Source organism: Triturus cristatus, chromosome 2_1 (assembly GCF_964204655.1).
Source record: "Triturus cristatus chromosome 2_1, aTriCri1.1, whole genome shotgun sequence".
In the NCBI taxonomy this organism is placed as follows: Eukaryota; Metazoa; Chordata; class Amphibia; order Caudata; family Salamandridae; genus Triturus; species Triturus cristatus.
In genome coordinates, this window is record NC_140581.1 from 1,058,029,917 (window position 1) to 1,058,047,108 (window position 17,192).

The following is a 17,192-nucleotide window of genomic DNA, read 5'->3' on the forward strand; positions in this document are numbered from 1 at the left end:
TCCGGCCCCGGCGCCTTACCAGCAGCCAATGACCCTATGGCCTCACGCACATCCTCTGCCTCAAATGGTCGATCGAAATAACCTTTCTGGTGTGCATTAAACCATATAAGCTGTATGGTATCAAAATATTCAGACAGCTCCGCCTGAGTGTGGGCCGCCCGAGACCTGTATAGACCCTTGTAAAAAGTCCAGAAGGCATCTAGTATTTCCGGGGGGGTATATACGGTATCTCCCCCCCTAGTCATCACTGCGGGGACAAATGTCGAGGGCCGCTGCGAGCGCAGCAGGAGGGCAAGCGTCCTGCCAGGGTGGTCCCCCTCACCATACCGGCGGGCCGTCGCATATTTAGTCAGGAATTTGAGCTCTCTGTCAGCCTCCGCTTGATATTCAGTGAGCGTGGTGCGAGTGGCCGCCAACGTAGCAGCCGAGGGGTCCGAGCAGTACTGCATCTCCAATGAGTGCAGACGGTCTTCTAATTTACCGAGCGCAGCCCTTATGGTCTTTAGGACTTTGGCCTGTCCCGGGATGCAGTGGCCCCTTATCACCACCTTAAATGCGTCCCACAGGGTGCCTAACGATGTCACGGAGCCCTCATTGTGCTCAAAGTAGTCAAGTATGTGTTGGTGAATATCCTCTCGAAACACCGGGTCCGACAGGGCCTGTTGCGGCAGGCGCCACGTGAAGGGCGTGATGTATGGCTTGGGGACTTTCAAAGTCAGCTCGACAGGGGAGTGGTCTGAGAGGGTGCGCGCCTTATGAGCAACTGAAGACACCCATGCATGGGCCTGCGGGGTCAAGAGCCAGAAGTCCAGGCGGGACCAGGCCCCTTTGTGCGGGGTGAAGCATGTGCCTTCCCTAACCGCGGGATGCAATACCCTCCACGAATCCAGTAGGTTATAATCAGCCATTAGGCCGCGTATTAGGCCAGCAGCTTGTGGGTGATGAGTGTGGGCTGCCCCTTCCCTATCCAGGTCTAGCGACAGCACGGCATTGAAATCCCCTCCCCACACGCAATCCCCTCCACCCAGTGATTGTGTCAAGTGCCAGATGTGGCGGAAAAACCCAGGGTCATCCGAGTTGGGCCCATATGTGTTAACTAACGTCAGCGGCATGTGAAATAGTGTCCCGCTCAGTATGATGTAGCGCCCATCTGTGTCGGCATGTACCTTAAACGTTTGCCAGGGAAGGCCTTTACGGATAAGAATGGCCACTCCCCGGGAATAGCTGGAGCAGCCTGAAGTGTGTACCTCGCCCCATCTAGCGCCTCGCAGCTTGTCTCCGGCGCTTCGAGGCAAATGAGTTTCCTGCAGGAAACATATGTCAATGTGGTGGCGTGACAGATAGGCCTGCGTCAGGCGTATCTTGCGGTGGTCGTTAAGACCGCGGATATTCCATGTAAGGCATCGTAACTCGGTCAGAGAGGTTTATATGTGTGTGTCCCATACGGTGGCAAGGATATCAACGTCCCACAGACCAGGGGCCATCGGGGATCCCACCGCCACCCAGTCCCCGGGAGAAGCAATAGTATACAGTCAGCCTGCTGTAAGGGTGCGACGCCATTTCGTGGTGCACTAAGAAATCGCAGTGAGAGAGCAACAACCAACAATAACCAAAACCCTACCCCACCCACTCCAACCCCCCAAACAGGTTGAGAAATAATCTCCCCCCACCTCCCCACCCAACAAGAACTTCCATATAATAATGTCTCGGGAATCATCCCACAGGGCGTGGGGTCACCGGCTCACACCCCCGTCTAAAAAACGACAGGGTGGCCGAACAGTGCTGCCTTAGGTAAATACAGTACAATTAGCCACAGCGCAAGGCGGCCCGACAGTCCTCCCCCAGTAGCGCTCCATAAGGTCTGAGCGGCGCGGGCCGCGACAAGCCGAGCCAGTTCGCACAGGTTCGGGACAAATCCCACGGCCCTCAAGGGCCCCCTGGACTCCCATCCGCGGCTACAGGTCATGTACCTTACAGTTACGATGTCCAGCATCTCTTCACATCTCAGAGGGATAGCACGCTGTGTCACTCTGTGTCGCTCAACTGGCCCAGCGGAGAAGTGCCGTGCTCATCTTCTCGCCCACGTTGCGAGCGCTCCGCCTGCCTGGCAAATTTGAGGGCATCCGCTGCGGCCGTAAAGAACATTGGCTTCCCTTTGTGGTGTATCCGCAGCTTGGCCGGGTATAACATGGCATATTTAGTCCCCCCCTTTTGGAATATTTTTTTAGCCGGTATAAATTCTCGCCTTGCGGCCTGTACCGCCTGTGTAAAATCCGGAAATAAGGAGATGGCCATATTTTGGAATCGAAGCTCACCTTTTTCATGCGCCAACCGCAGGATAGTGTCCCTGTCCCGGTAGTTCAGAACACGTGCCAGGATCGGCCGCGGCGGTGCCCCAGGCACGGGTCGCGGCCCCAGTGTGCGGTGCGACCGTTCGATCAGGAACATGGCCGACAGGTCCGCCCCAAACAGTTCGCGGAACATTCCTTCAATAAATTGTTCCATGTTACCAATATTCGTGGATTCTGCAATGCCAATAATACGAACATTGTTCCTTCGGGAGCGGGCCTCCAAATCCTCATTGCGCCCTCTAATCACCTCCAGGACCTTGTCCATGCGAAGTAGCCTCTCCTGGGTGTCTCCAATGCTCTCCTCGCAGTCGGTGATCCGCGCCTCCGCCGCAGCGATCTTCTCCTCGTGCTGGTCGACTTTATGAGATATGCCATCAAGCCGCTGGGCCATGGAGTCGAGCTTGCCATCGATTTCCTTGAGGCACCCTTTAAGGTCGCGAAACATACTTCTGACATCGTCCTCCGGTGGTGGGTCTAGCTGCGTTTCAGGGACCACCGTTGGCGATGGCGGGGCCGCCACAGCGCCGCGGGAAGCCTGTTTCTCAAAGTAGAGCTTCCGCTGCTTGGCGTCGGATTTCCCCATGTCGCCCTCCAGGCCCTACACACCCCGGCACCAAGGAAAAGGGGGCAGCCGGCACTCCGTAGGCCCCGGGCCCCAGCCAGCACTAGACCGCAAGGGCCCTGCAGCCTCTTCGCCGAGCGGCCAACACGTGTCCCCGGGAACCTCTCCAGGCAGGCTAGGCCCAGCCAGCTTTCGTCTCGCCCAGGCAGCGGGTCAGCAGCAGCTATTCATCAATCGGGGACTCACCGCGGTCAGGTAACAATCTGAATGGGCACCCAGCCATTCTAGCTCCACGCTCCACTTGCCACCAACTCGCAGTGCCTTATGTCAGTCAAAGGCCTGGGCACGGATCAGCATAGGCCAGCATGCTGGGGTCGCCACATCGCAAGTATGGATCAGGCTTCGCGGTGGCCGCCTCCCGTCTCCCTAGGTCAGCAGGATCACCGGCTCCGCCAGCAGCGCCAGGCCGCGTCCCCGCCGGCAAGGCCCAGGCTGCCAGATCGTCAGGTCAGCACACTGCGCGCCCCGGAGCCGCCGCGAAGGCCGCACTCAGCCCAGCAGGGGCCCGCAGCTACATCTATGGTTGCAGTCGTCAGGCATCCAGCACTCTGCAGGCGTCTACGACGGTCCCAACTCGCCAAGCGGGCAGCGGCCTCCGACCAGGGCCTCGCGCAGCAGACGGCGCCGCCCAGCGCGGAACGCCCCAGCAGCCGGAGTCACGAGGGCCCGTAGCCCCGGATTTCCGCAGCCGATTTCTGTCGCAGAAGCACCGCCGGGATCCTCGGCGTCAGGGCACCTTCCGCCGCAGCTTCCCTGCACGGAAAGTCAGGCAGAGAACGGATGGGCTAACGGAGTGATTGTTCGGCCGGCAGAGCCCCGTTACACGGCGGCCATCTTGCAGCTCGGCTCGGCCACGCCCCCTTCCTGTGGAGGGTTAGTGGGGGTCTCTCAGGGAGTCCCGGGGTGGGGGAAAAAGAACGAAGACAGGTTTGGTGCCGCAGGGAAAGAAGTAAGTTTGGCTAAGCAGACTCGGCTTCCTTATATGGGTTTGGCGATGCCACTTGGGTCCCATTTAGCAGGTAAGACAAAACAAAAAATATGGAACCACGATTTTGTGGATATATTTTGGCTATTACATAGGGATGTACAGGCCCCGGAAGGAACTAAGGAGGAGGAATTGGAGTTGTCCCGGCGTCCCAGAGTACCACGTAACGTGGATAACTGGACATCAGCGTTCCTTATCTTTGCAAGCATTTATGTGGAGCGTTATCCTGAGAGGGCGGCATCGTTGTTAAAATATATGGACGTAGTGCGTAAAGCACATATGAATTTTTGAGGGTACTCATGGTTAAATTACGATGCGGAGTTTAGAGCCCGGATGAGTGTTTGTGTGGATAAACCTTGGGGTGAAATAGATTCTGAATTATGGCTCCAATGGATGTCATCTTCTAATCCTCCCACAATGACACATACTGCAAGTGGGTTACCGGTGGCTTATCGGCCTTTTCTTGGGCGTCCCGCCCTTCAAGGGGCGGGAATGGTTGGTAGAGGGCAGGCAGCAGGGTTCGGGGCTTGTTGGAACTTTAATAGAGGCTTTTGTTCCAGGCAATTGTGTAGGTTTCGCCACGAATGCTCACAATGTGGGGGAAAGCATACAGTCGCCCAGTGTTTCAGTACGGTGGTGGGCTCAGGGGGCCAGAGAGGGCAGGAGTATGGGTTGTCAGCTAGAGGTAGGGGAGCACTTGTCCCATTGGTTCCAAAAGGCGCCTACCCCAATTAGTTTGGAACACTTAGTTCCATGGTTAAACGAATATCCACACCGAAGGGCGGCAGCTAAACTTTATTGGGGTTTTTTGGAAGGCTTTAAGATCAGCTACCAAGGGCCATGTAGGCAGCGTTGGGCAGATAACTTAAGATCAGCAGAAGAGTTTCATGACATTCTGGGTCAGAAGTTGGCAGAGGAAGTGGAGCTGGGCAGAGTAGCGGGCCCGTTTGAATTCTGTCCTTTGGAGAACCTCATTGTTTCACCATTAGGTATCATTCCCAAAAAGTCAAAGGGGGAATATCGTATGATACAGCACTTATCCTGGCCAGAAGGACAATCTATTAATGATTACATCGCGACGCAGGATACTGCGGTCACATACACGTCGGTTGACGAGGCATTACACATGGTTCATTCCTTGGGGGAGCGGACAGAGTTAGCAAAGTGTGACATTAAGTCCGCTTTCAGACTTTTGCCAATCCACCCGACAGATTTTGAACTATTTGGGATGTGTTTTGATGGATGCTATTATGTTGACAAAGTACTCCCTATGGGATGTGCGATGTCGTGTGCACTTTTTGAACAGTTTAGTACTTTTTTGCATTGGGTACTTTCTTCAAGTGGAGTAGGAGGTGTGTCATGCCATTATTTGGACGACTTTTTGTTTATGGGACGTGCTGGTACACAGGACTGTCAGCAAACACTGGACAGATTTCAGAGTATGGCGGAATATTTTGGAGTGCCCTTAGCACAGGATAAGACCGTAGGGCCAGTGACCAGGCTCACTTTTTTGGGGATAGAGATTGACACGACGGACATGATTGCTAGATTACCAGCGGATAAGTTGGGTGAGATACGCGCTTGCGTGGCCAGTGCCCTGGAGCATAATAAGCTCGAGCTCCGGCAAAGCCAGAGGTTGTTGGGATACCTGAACTTCGCTTGTAGAGTGGTGCGGGCGGGCGGGACCTTTTCTAGGGCTTTAGGTATGGCATTGTCGGGGCGTGGCTGCCCCACCATACAGTGAGGTTGTCCAGATTGGTCAAAAAGGATTTACAGATTTGGCTGTCATTTTTGGACGACTTCAATGGTGTCCCTCTGAAATTCATTGACGATCAATATCAGTGGCAGATTCAGATCTATTCGGATGCGGCTGGATCGAAAGGTTTTGGCATTTTTTGGGATGGGCGTTGGTGTTCAGAACCTTGGCCCGCGCAGTGGTTGAGTGAAGGAAGAAGTATCACTTTCTTGGAGTTTTTTCCTTTACTGGTCGCGTTGACACTTTGGGGGCAGGAGTTTCAGAATAGGTCTGTCCTTTTTAATGTGGATAACATGGCAGTGGTCAATCTCATCAACTACCAAAAGGCCAGGGATGTGCGGGTGATGAAGTTACTGCGTGCATTCATGTTGCTTTGCTTAAGGCGAAATATAGTTTTTAGGGCAAAATATATACCTGGTGCAAATAATGTGATTGCTGATGCACTGTCCCGGTTCGATTGGCAGCGTTTTCGAACATTGGCGCCGGGAGCAGCAGACAGCAAAACGCCTATTCCGGACAGGATTTGGGAGCTAGGTGTGGGAGAATAGTTCAGCTGATTGAAAGCTCAGTGGCGCCATCCACAAGGAACGCATACCGAAGAGCATGGGCGGATTTTGCCAGTTATGTACGGTTGGTTTCTAGTAATAAGTTACATGAGGTGAATGTACCTGTAGTGTTGGATTTTGTTTTGGATTTAGTGGACAAAGGTTTGTCTCCGTCCACCATTGGGGGAAAGTTAGCAGGCATTTCATTTTTGGGCCAGTTATATTGGGGTTTTGACCCAGTGGCTGGCATTTTAGTTAAGCGCATGTTAAAGGGGTCGGGGAGATTGTCGGTTGGGGCAAAGAGTGGCCGAGCCCCTATTACATTTTTGTTGTTACAAAAGATTTTGATGGCACTCCCAGCATGTTGTTATAGCCAACAAGAAGTTGCGTTATTCCGCATTTGTATGATATGGCTCTTCTTTGGGGCTTTCAGGGTATCCGAATTGTTGGGTTTGAAGGGTCAGGGAGGTTTGAGGTGGGCTGAAGTGGTCCACGAGGGTGATCGACTGAGAATTTGGCTACGGAAATCAAAAACTGACCAGTTGGGGAGGGGAGTGTGGATTTTCCTTCATGGCAGTGGCAGCAGTAATTGTTGCCCTGTACAGGAATGGGTAGTTTTCCAAACCTGTGTACAGATGAGAAAAGGTTTTATTTTCATACACTCGACGGGGAAGAGGCTGTCGGCGTCACAGGTATTGGCCATGTTGAGGAAGGCACTTTTGTGGGTGGGGGAGCATCCCGGGGATTATGGGACACATTTGTTTCGAATAGGGGCGGCAACTGAAGCAGCCCGTTTGGGATTGGGTTGGGACGCCATCAAACGTATAGGCAGGTGGAGATCAAGTTGCTGCACCAGTTATGTTCGTAAATAATGTGCATTTGTAGGCTGTTTGCTCATTATGTTTTTCCACATAGGTGTTGTTCGAGGCCTGTCCGGCAAGCAGCAAGTGTGGTTGGTAGGCCACTCCTTTATAAAGTGGGCTGCTATATTTGCGGAGCAGCAGCTTTACGGCAGGAATCTTGGAGTACCCAACAGTGGGCACGAGCTGGTATGGAAAGGACGCGGAGGCATGAGGTGGGATGAATTGTTTCCTACTCTTACACGCATGAAATGTGTTAGAGGGTCTCCAGCGTTTTTAATACTGCACCTTGGGGAAAATGACCTCGTATCGCTCTCTGGGTTGTCATTAATAAAGCGAATGCAGCTCGATTTAACTGTTTTGAAGAACAATTGGCTTGGTACACGAATTGCATGGACTGAGTTTATTTACAGGCGGCGTTGGAGGAATGCAAGAAACGAAGCTGCAGTGGACAAAGCCCGGAAAAAGGTGAATCGCGCAATGAAAACATTCTGCAGTGCTATGGACATAAAGTATGTTAGCCACTCAGACATTATAGGCAAGGATGGCCACTTGTTTCGTTCGGACGGGGTACACCTCTCACAATTGGGCCTTGCGTATTATTTACTTGAAGTAAGAGATTGTTTGGCCACGGAGTTAGCAGCAAATTTATGGGGCAATGTTTAAAAAAAAAAAAAAAGTGGTGTCTGTTTCTCTGAGAAGGTGGGGTCCAGGAAAACTCTTCGGTTTTCCTGGGGTGGCAAGATGGGGAGGGTAAATTTGGAGCGGATTTTACCCAACCCTCGTTATTGGTAAGTTGTTAAAGAAAAGGGAAGAAAAAGGATTGATAACAAAATATGGAAATGTAAAAGTAAACATTGGTTTTGCTTGGAAAATGTACAGTTTGTTAGGCATAGTGATAATAAAATGGTTTTGGCCCAAATTGCGAAATTGTTCTAGGAAATAAAGTTGCCTGAAGTAATATGAGTTACCTCGTCCAATAAAGTGGCCTTTTCTGCTATTGAGTTACATGTGTGGTGTCCGTTATTTTGGGCGATGGGGGCCTCGGGGGGGAGCAGAGCGGAGCGGTCTCCCCCCGGGGTCATTCGCCCAAATGGTACGGGCACGGAGAGAGGTAGGCGGCGTAGGCGTAGCGTGCAGCGTGAGGCGTAGGTTATATAAGGAGGTCAGGGGCGCGAGCGTGGAGTGGCGCAGCTTCGTTTTAGAAGCAGTTAGGTGTGGGAAGTTTGTTTTCTCCCACCCGAACAAAAAAAATATATATATATATATATATATATATATATATATATATACACATGAGGGGACCATGCGGGTTGGGTTTGGGGAGGTGTGTCTCGCCACAGTTGGACAGGTACTCGCTCAGGCACGTATAGTTGTGTAGGCAAGATGGGGAGGGTAAATTTGGAGCGGATTTTACCCAACCCTCGTTATTGGTAAGTTGTTAAAGAAAAGGGAAGAAAAAGGATTGAAAACAAAATATGGAAATGCAAAAGTAAACATTGGTTTTGCTTGGAAAATGTAGTTTGTTAGGCATAGTGATAATAAAATAGTTTTGGCCCAAATTGCGAAATTGTTCTAGGAAATTAAGTTGCCTGAAGTAATATGAGTTACCTCGTCCAATAAAGTGGCCTTTTCTGCTATTGAGTTACATGTGTGGTGTCCGTTATTTTGGGCGAAGCGCTCCAAAACCACCGGGTGGAGTCTGCACTATATAAAAACTTCAAAACAAAACTGCAACAAAAAAAACAATCTCAGGTTCCCAATACAGGCCATGCCACGTTTTGCAGTTAGCTAAAAACAAGCATTCTCAATGTCATGATGACGCTGGACCGTGGGTAAACATTAATACAGGTGTGTGTGTGTGCAAGGCACAAAATTTAAAGCACCATCGCTGGCCCTTAGACAACACCCGAACAAAAATAAATGCAATTACATTTCAGAAGAACGTTATTTTCCCCAATAAAATGTGGTAACTATGGAGGATAACCCAGCAACGGTTGCTTGCGAAGGAAGTATTTCCAAAACGAGCTGTTCCATTTCCAACCTCGGACTGGTTCGCACCGACTTTATTGCGCATTCCATGCTTTGCTTTCGTTCGTGTACGTGTACACAAGGTGTAGAGAGGGAGATAGTGAAGTTTAGCCTCCAGTCATGTACGTCACGCGCGCTGGGCAGCGCCGCCGTCTGTGACAGCCGGTGCGGGGAGGGGCGGAGGACTGTAAGAGCGGTTGGTGACAGTTGCCTGAGGAAGGGAAATCGCTGGGGCTGGGGCCCTGGCGCGTGGCTGAACCCTGACAGAAGCTGCGGCGCGCCCTCTGCTCCGGAGAAGCGCGTGACCACCCTTCGGCCCTTGCACAGCGCGCGCGGGATGTGCGACTCGGCTGAGTCCGGGGCAGAGCCGGAGAACAGCGTCTGCGGCGCCATGAGCCCCGATCCCGCTGCCCTCGCCGCCGAGGAGCTGGCGCGGCTCAGGGAGCGGGTCTGGGGCTACGGTGCCTTTCGTCAGGACGACAGTGAGCTTCGGGCAGACGGGCTATGGAGAAGGCTACCCGAAAGACGGATAGAGCATCGGCGTCCGCCGGTGAGTGACCATACATATACATACATGAAGCCATGCGCACGCCCCTTCCTCTCCCGGACTGCTGCACGCACCATCCTACACTCCTGCCAGACTATTGTGTCAGCCCCTAGCAGTTAATCACACATCCTGTACATGAGGTATTTGAAGCCCCTGTTCCTCCCCTGTGCGGGCTGAGCCCCTTCGCCACCCCCATCAACCAGCTGTCACTCCTTTTTCCAGCCGTAATGTGCGCTTTTTTGCTGTGGCCCCTCGGAACTATCATCTTGTTCAAATGCTTTCATTAAAGGCTAGGGCTGAGACAAAACTGGAGTTCACACAGCCGTTATTTTCTTTCTAACCTGCATTTTGTTCGCAAGGCCTTTAATAACACCGTTAGTGAACAAAGCCTGATGGTCTGTCTATGCGAACTTTTTCCAAAAGTGTTCCGTTTCCTGCTACGACTATCCGCCTCTGTTATTTAGTCAGGGCAACGTTTCTAAATTGAAAGTTTTCGTTGCAATGTGTAAGATATGTCTCCCTATTATAGTGTTGACAAGTTGCGATCAATGATTCTGCGTCCACGTGCACTAGTATATGTGTTCAACATGAGCTACTTCTTCCCCAGCTCAGGGTGCGTTCGTGAAAGGAGGAGACCGTCTCCGAAATGGTAACACATTAGAAGTTTTTTTTCTCTTAAAAAAAATCAGTGGAACAGGTTATTCATTTTTAATCAAGAAACAGTTGCACGTGTGATCGCCTCCCCACAGCCCATTCTTAAATGATATTTTCTACATCTCAACATTTATACCAAACTACACTTTTAAACATAGGGTTATTTACATGCATATTGTATTGACAAAAATATTCACCTAGAAAAGTCTTTAACAATGGAAGAGAAAAGTCAGTCTGCTATGTCTTTTTTGCATAGAAAATTAGAAAGTACTGTATGATGCAGTATATTCGAAATGTACTGGCGATAGTTTAATTGAGTTGTAAACGAACCAACCCTAAAACTTGCCTGTTGTTTTGTTCCCAACCTTTATAAACCAGAATATACCTTATTTGCTGGGGAAAAACAGTTTGGAAGAACTAGATAAAAAACACAAAGATGGTATTTCAAATAAGTTCAGGTGATTCCAGACAAGAAAGCTTTCTTATCAAAGTTTGTGGTGCTTTCCTGGTTGCTTTCTACATGTTATTTCTGACTTGATGAAATAATTTGCTCGGCGCAGTTTGTCCATGATTCATATTGTATATACTGAAGGAAGGTAGAGACGTGTTTTGCCGGGCCAATGCTGTCTGTTCTGTGTCTTAAGTGGTTCTTTACTGAGCAGGAAACGCAAGGAGTAATGGAAGAGATTTGTATTAATTTTCTTTCTAAAGATTGGTGACTTGCCACTGTGAGGATTTACTTAACAGTTTCAGCGCCAGGATACTCTCAGCGTCTGGATATCCTTCCAGGTGACAGTGCGTTTTACAAATGCACATAACATTACATTAGTTCCTCTTCGACCTAAAGGCTGGTGGGAGCTTTGATCAGTTTAGATTTAACCAGAGGCCAGTTGCTGTTTCAACCTTGCAAAATAAACCTTTTTCCAGGCCTAATTCTCCCGTTTTAATACATGTGAGTCACCCTTAAACAACCCATAAGGCAGGGTGCAATGTATTTAAAAAGTTGGACATGCACTTTTAAGTTTTATACATGTTGTAGTAGTGAAAAACTCACAAACACGTTTTCCACTGTTGTGAGACCTACCTCTCCCTTAGGATGACATTGGGTTACCTTATTGCATTTAATAAGTGATTACCTTTGATTGGGAATGGGTAGAAATATCATGTTTACACTCTAATGAATTGTAACTTAAAATCCTCTTATGGTTAAGTCAGATTTTTAAATCAAAATTCGTAAAAGGTAACTTTGGTGTCTGCAGCCTGTTTCTCGGGTCCCATGACTAGGTGTAGTTGGCCTTTGTGTTATCTTGTCAGACAGCCACACAGTAGAAGGACTGGGTGTTGGCAGGGTGGGTAATCCGCACATGGTGAGAGGACCAGAGCTGTCACCCGTCACTGCCTCAGCACACACACACCCAAATACCTTCACGCCAGGCCATTTTGACTCCACACACCCTGGGACTAGGGCAGGGAAGCAGGAAATTCTGGGCTGTTCAGTGCATGGTAAACTCCTGAAGTTTCTTCCACTTTAAAGCCGGCACAGGTATAACAGTCGGACTCTCACACCCCTCTTCAGTACACTCCTGGACCTGTGGATACTAAGGAAGGACTGTCCTTGTGCTAGGAACTGCCCTACTGTCTGAGAAGGAAGACTGGACCTGCTCCCTTCCTCCCAGGCTACTTGAATGGCTCCAAGGGCTAGTTAGCTGGCTTCCTGTTCTGAGGTACAGGGACACAAGAAGCTCCAGAGGCATCTCTGCAATTGATCTGCTGCACTATACCTGCCTGGAAAAGTGATTGGACCCACCTGAGCCCTGTTGGTTTCTGCTGGAGTGAGTTCCTGACCCCCAAGAGGTGCCTTCCAGATCCTTGGTGTGGCATCAGTTGAGCTCCTCTTGGAAGAAAAGGAGAAATCCTGAAGGTTTTGGCTCTTCGAGACTGGGATTGTGGCAGTTCGTGCCAAGATCTTGTTGTCCACGCCGATGTCCAATATGAAGCTCTGGTGAACCGGACTCTTTGCACTATAGGGACCGCCACCAACAACCGGCTACATGAGATCTGCACTTCATTCTACAGCATCAACAGCTCACGGTGACCACCAATGCAAATCACCAGCAACAACCGTCCACATTACCTGGCAGGCTCTTCGTAGTACAGCGATGTCCGAACGTGACGCCCGGCTTGCTCTTCGGGCTACATCTGCGACACTCTCCCTACTCCTCACGGTTTCATCCACCTCGACCTGGAATCTTTGTGCCGGACTTTGGGAAGGTAACTTTTTTAGCGGTACTCACCTTGACCCTGTATCCAGCACGCCCTCCCTCACGGTCGGCCTGAACTTGTTACTTTTACCCAGTTTTGTCCGACCAGATAACCATGAGTAGCGTTTTGTGCTTTTAGGTGCCATGGTTACCCATAACATTCGAAATTGCATATTCCCAGTTCTACTGAGTGGATTTTTGTCATTTTGGTATCAAATAATATACCAACATTGGTGTGGGAGTGTTCTTGTGTGGTGTTTTCACTTTATTGCTGTTTGAGTACTGCATAAATACTTTATGCATTACCTCTAAGTTAAGCGTAACTGCTTTTGCGCCAAGCTATCCGAGTTAAGCACAGGTTAATTTAGTGTTTTTTTGTGGTTCAGCCTGTCAAGGCTTGTGGCTGTTGCTTGAAAAGGGCTCACTCCCCTCTATACCAACAACCCATTTTCTCACAGTAGTTTTGTCCTACTGTTTGCAACCTTCTGTGTTATCTTTTCTTGCCGGTCAGTTCTCCTTTCTGCATCTGCAATCTATTGCAGGGCGGTTTCTGTAGTTGAACCTTCTAATATCAGAGTGTGTTTCCGGTAGGAAAGGTTTTAAGCGCTCTACATTTATTTAGGAGAGTGCCCAATGTAAGATCTTTTGCAAGTGTAAGTAGTGAATACAGTTCAGTCTTCAATATGTTTAAGCTCAGACTTATAAATGGTATATTTTGTTTTGTTTCTGTTAGTTTTGATTGAAGGTTGGAAATGTATGTTCTTGGGGTGTGAGCCAGAACCTCTAATAGTTTTATTTAGCAACCTGGCATTGTTCCAGATGTGAAGGTTCGTGAAACCTACGGGGTGGGTTACTAGATAGCACTGACATTTCACAGAGTGAACTCAGAGTTGTATGTGGTGGTTGATTTATGTGTTACTGCTGACAAGCTTGTATCCAAGAAGCTCCTTCGAAACCTGTATTTTCAACTGAGCACTGTACAGTTCCATTTATTAGTAATCTTTTTGAAGGACAGACACTTTGGTGCTGAAGTATTATGCAGTGTTATGTGCAGTTGCAATGGGTGACAGGTGAGATGGTTTCTGCTGGCAAACTGATATCCCAGCAGGATCTGTAGTTTCAAAATGGTAAGTATGATCTTTCTGTTGTGAGAAGAGGATACTTTTAATAACCTGTTTGGTGCATTATTTTGCATTGAAAACAAAGCAGTGTTGCATGTATATAAAACAGGTTAAAAAAGTCAGCCTTTCTGTCCCAGTGTATATATAAACAAAAAAAATTGTGCCATCATGAAGTTTGGTCTAAGAGATGGCACTTCCATGGTTTACAGTTGCTTACTTCCAGTGCCCAAGTTTTTGAATGCCAAACAACAATTTAAGTCACAAGTCAGCAGCCTGTTTTGTACTTTCAGGGCATCCTCTAATCGCAAAGAAATGCTTTTACTGTTAATTCAGGAGAGACTAGTCACGCAAGCCTCTCTAGAATATATTTACAAGTTGTAAGCATTGTAATGAGAAATTTAGCCCATCACGATGTAAGATCACAGGTCCTCTCCCCATGTCACAAGTTCATGTAGCCAATCTTTGATGAACTAAATGGATATTAATAAACAGTATCCCTCTAGACCTAGATTACTTACTTATTGTGGGTACACGTGGAGAAAAATGCCGCAACTATGTTTGCATTTTTTTTATCTATTTTATTCATGTTTTATTCATTTTCTAGTTATTTGATTTCTTTTTTACATTGTTTCCTCATACGATAAAAATTCATCTCTTTTTCTTGTGGATGAACAAACTTACAAATATAGTAATGTCTTAATACAAAAATGAGAGAAAATAAAATTTATATCAAAAACATACAAATTGCAACAATGATTCAAAGAGACAACCCACACCAATCACACCTCTGAATTTACTACAAGCATGTCACTTTCATACAACACCTTTCATACTACACCCCAAGGGAGAAGGAACAGCGAGTACAGTGCTCGTCAGACAAAGGCGAGCTGCTAGATCCTCAGATGTTATACTGGACGTTGGGGTGTTTCATTCAAGCTGGTCGACGCACGTTTCGGTAGCCTAATTTTCTTTAGATGCCACCTTCCTCAGGACCTGTTGCTACGTGTTTTTGTCACGGGCAAGGGTGGGGGCCTGATTGTCTGTTTTGTTTCAATGCTCCGGTAGCGGTGTCACTCGTTGTACTTCTTCTTCGAGTAACTTCTATTGTGAGAATAACTTAACTCAGGCTGATGCTTGTATGTGCTTGAGTCGCACTGTGTCCGTAGGTTGGAGCCGTAGTATCACCACATAGTATACGATCAGGATCTTTGATTGGAGGAGCAGGGTTATATTCGACGCTCATGCAGTCATTGCTTGCTAGTTTTGTTCGTGTCCTGGTCTCGCTTTCTTTTGATCTGTTCTTGTTTCGATTATTCCTCTGTCGACACACCTACTGGGGGTACCTGCATCGGGGTCTACGGTGTATGTGTTGGCACCCTGTCGGTACGTAACTCATATTCCCCAGCAAAAATTAGTGGCGTGGTCCGGCTCCGAGAGAGAGAACTAAATGGATAGCAATGTATATCCAAACAAAATTTGGAGATGCACCACTTAGCAGCAATATTCAATAAAGTCCTCTGAATAATAATTCTCTAAGGATCCATACAGTCGTTATACACTGGTCAAGTTATTTTCTTTTCCTTTATTTAGTTCTTTGTAAAAGACAGCCAGCCAACGAGTTTCGTCCTAGAAAAACAGGATTTCTTCAGGGCTGTAGATTTAAAACACATAATAACTACTTTTACAATACAAGACTGTATAAAACTAGTTTCACAATACGATACAAACTTTAGTTCAAATGTATTCAACATTTGAGACCAAATGAAAGCATGAACAGCATTTAACATTAGTTACATATTTGACTTTACAGGAGAAGGAAAATACACATTCTGTGACGCACCGAAAAAGAAGGGATAATCGCTGCTATGTTTTCTCAGAAAGTGCATATATGATACCAAGGATTGATTTTGGAAAGTCCCTCTAACCTATTGCCTCGTAGGCACAATACGATATGTTATGGGAACTTGGGTTTTACCACATGACAATAGACTAGAGGTTGATGGTCTTTAAAGAGATACCTAGAACTGGCCTTTTGTGACCAGACACACAGCCCCTGGGTATCATATATGCACTTTCTGAGAAAAAATAGCAGCGATTGACCCTTCTTTTTCTGTGCTTTGCTTCCCATTGAGTCAACGCATCAATGTCTGTATGATGTTTTAGGTGTTTTCAATGGCTCTTGAATTGGTGTAATGCCCATGAACAAATTGTTGTATGCTGAACAAAATGACTAGGCTTATTGTAGTCACAGAATGTATATTTTCCTTCTCCTGTACCGTCAAAAACGTAACTAATGTTAAATGTTGTTCGTGTTTTTATGTGGTTTAAAATGTTGAATATATTTGAACTAAAGTATGTTTCGTATTGTGAAACTAGTTTTATACAGTCTTGTATTGTATTGTATTGTAAAAGTAGTTTTTATGTGTTTTAAATCTACAGCCCTGAAGAAGTCCTGTTTTTCTAGGACAAAACGTGTTGGCTGTCTGTCTTTTACAAAGAACTAAATAAAGGAAAAGAAAATAACTTGACCAGTGTACAACGACTGTATGGATCCTTAGAGAATTATTATTCGAAGAACTTTATTGAATATTGCTGCTAAGTGGTGCATCTCCAAATTTTGTTTGGATTTGGTTGCCCCTGGTAACCGGGGAGTGCTCTTGGACAGGGGGCACTTTTGGAGATTTTGCACACAAGAATTCACTTTTGCATTTGAATATTTTGATTTGGTGATTGCATTGGATTGGTGCCTGATTGTTTGCTTGTTTGGTCCACTGTCCTCTTTTGTGTGTTTGGATAGCAATGTATAGTTAGTACTCAGATAGGAGGCCCTTATCAAGTATTCTAACCAGTTTTGCCTCGGATGCAGATAAGGTTATCAAGATTTTTTGTTACTAACCTTTTCAGAGAAGTACAGTTGTAGGATGCCATTCAGTTAGTAAGTTAAGGTGGAACTGCTAACAGACTGACATTTTGAAAAGTGCATAATGTTGTTAGACAATCCAGCATTCCAAAATTGTTAGCTCCTAAATCCTTTAACAAAAGCTGACGACCAAATGCAAATCAGTCTTGGCCTTGTCCCAAAAGAAGCAGTATGAACTGGTGGACCACATCTGTTCCAAGAGCGAAATAACACAACCAGTCTCACTGCTATTTTGGCTTTGCTGGGTCCCACCAGTGACCTGCATCTTAAATCCCTATAGTACAGTGAACCTGGTTCCCATTTTAGAAACATAGCCCCCAGTTAGAAATGAGGTCTTTATTCGGTTGTGGTTTCCACCCTATTCAAGTAGGGACCCTCACTCTAGTCGGGGTAAGGGAGTCACTCGGGTAAGATAACCCGAGCTCACCCCCTTGGTAGCTTGGCACGAGCTGTCAGGCTCATCTCAGAGGCAATGTGTAAAGCATTTGTACAGTAACACAGTGAAAACACTACAAATAAAGTCCACACCAGTTTAGAAA

The 17,192-nt window shown here is 47.5% G+C and overlaps 1 protein-coding gene across 1 annotated transcript in view; it reads left to right on the forward strand.

The window, feature by feature from the left end:
* The first annotated feature begins 9,296 nt into the window (after nt 1-9,296).
* The window catches only part of FAM241A (family with sequence similarity 241 member A), an 80,073-nt gene continuing 72,177 nt past the window's right edge, over nt 9,297-17,192 (forward strand). Inside the window, exon 1 of the mRNA XM_085640848.1 lies at nt 9,297-9,700. Within this exon, the coding sequence (XP_085496974.1) occupies nt 9,488-9,700 (213 nt within the window). The 5' untranslated portion in view covers nt 9,297-9,487. The remainder of the gene's footprint in view (nt 9,701-17,192) is intronic.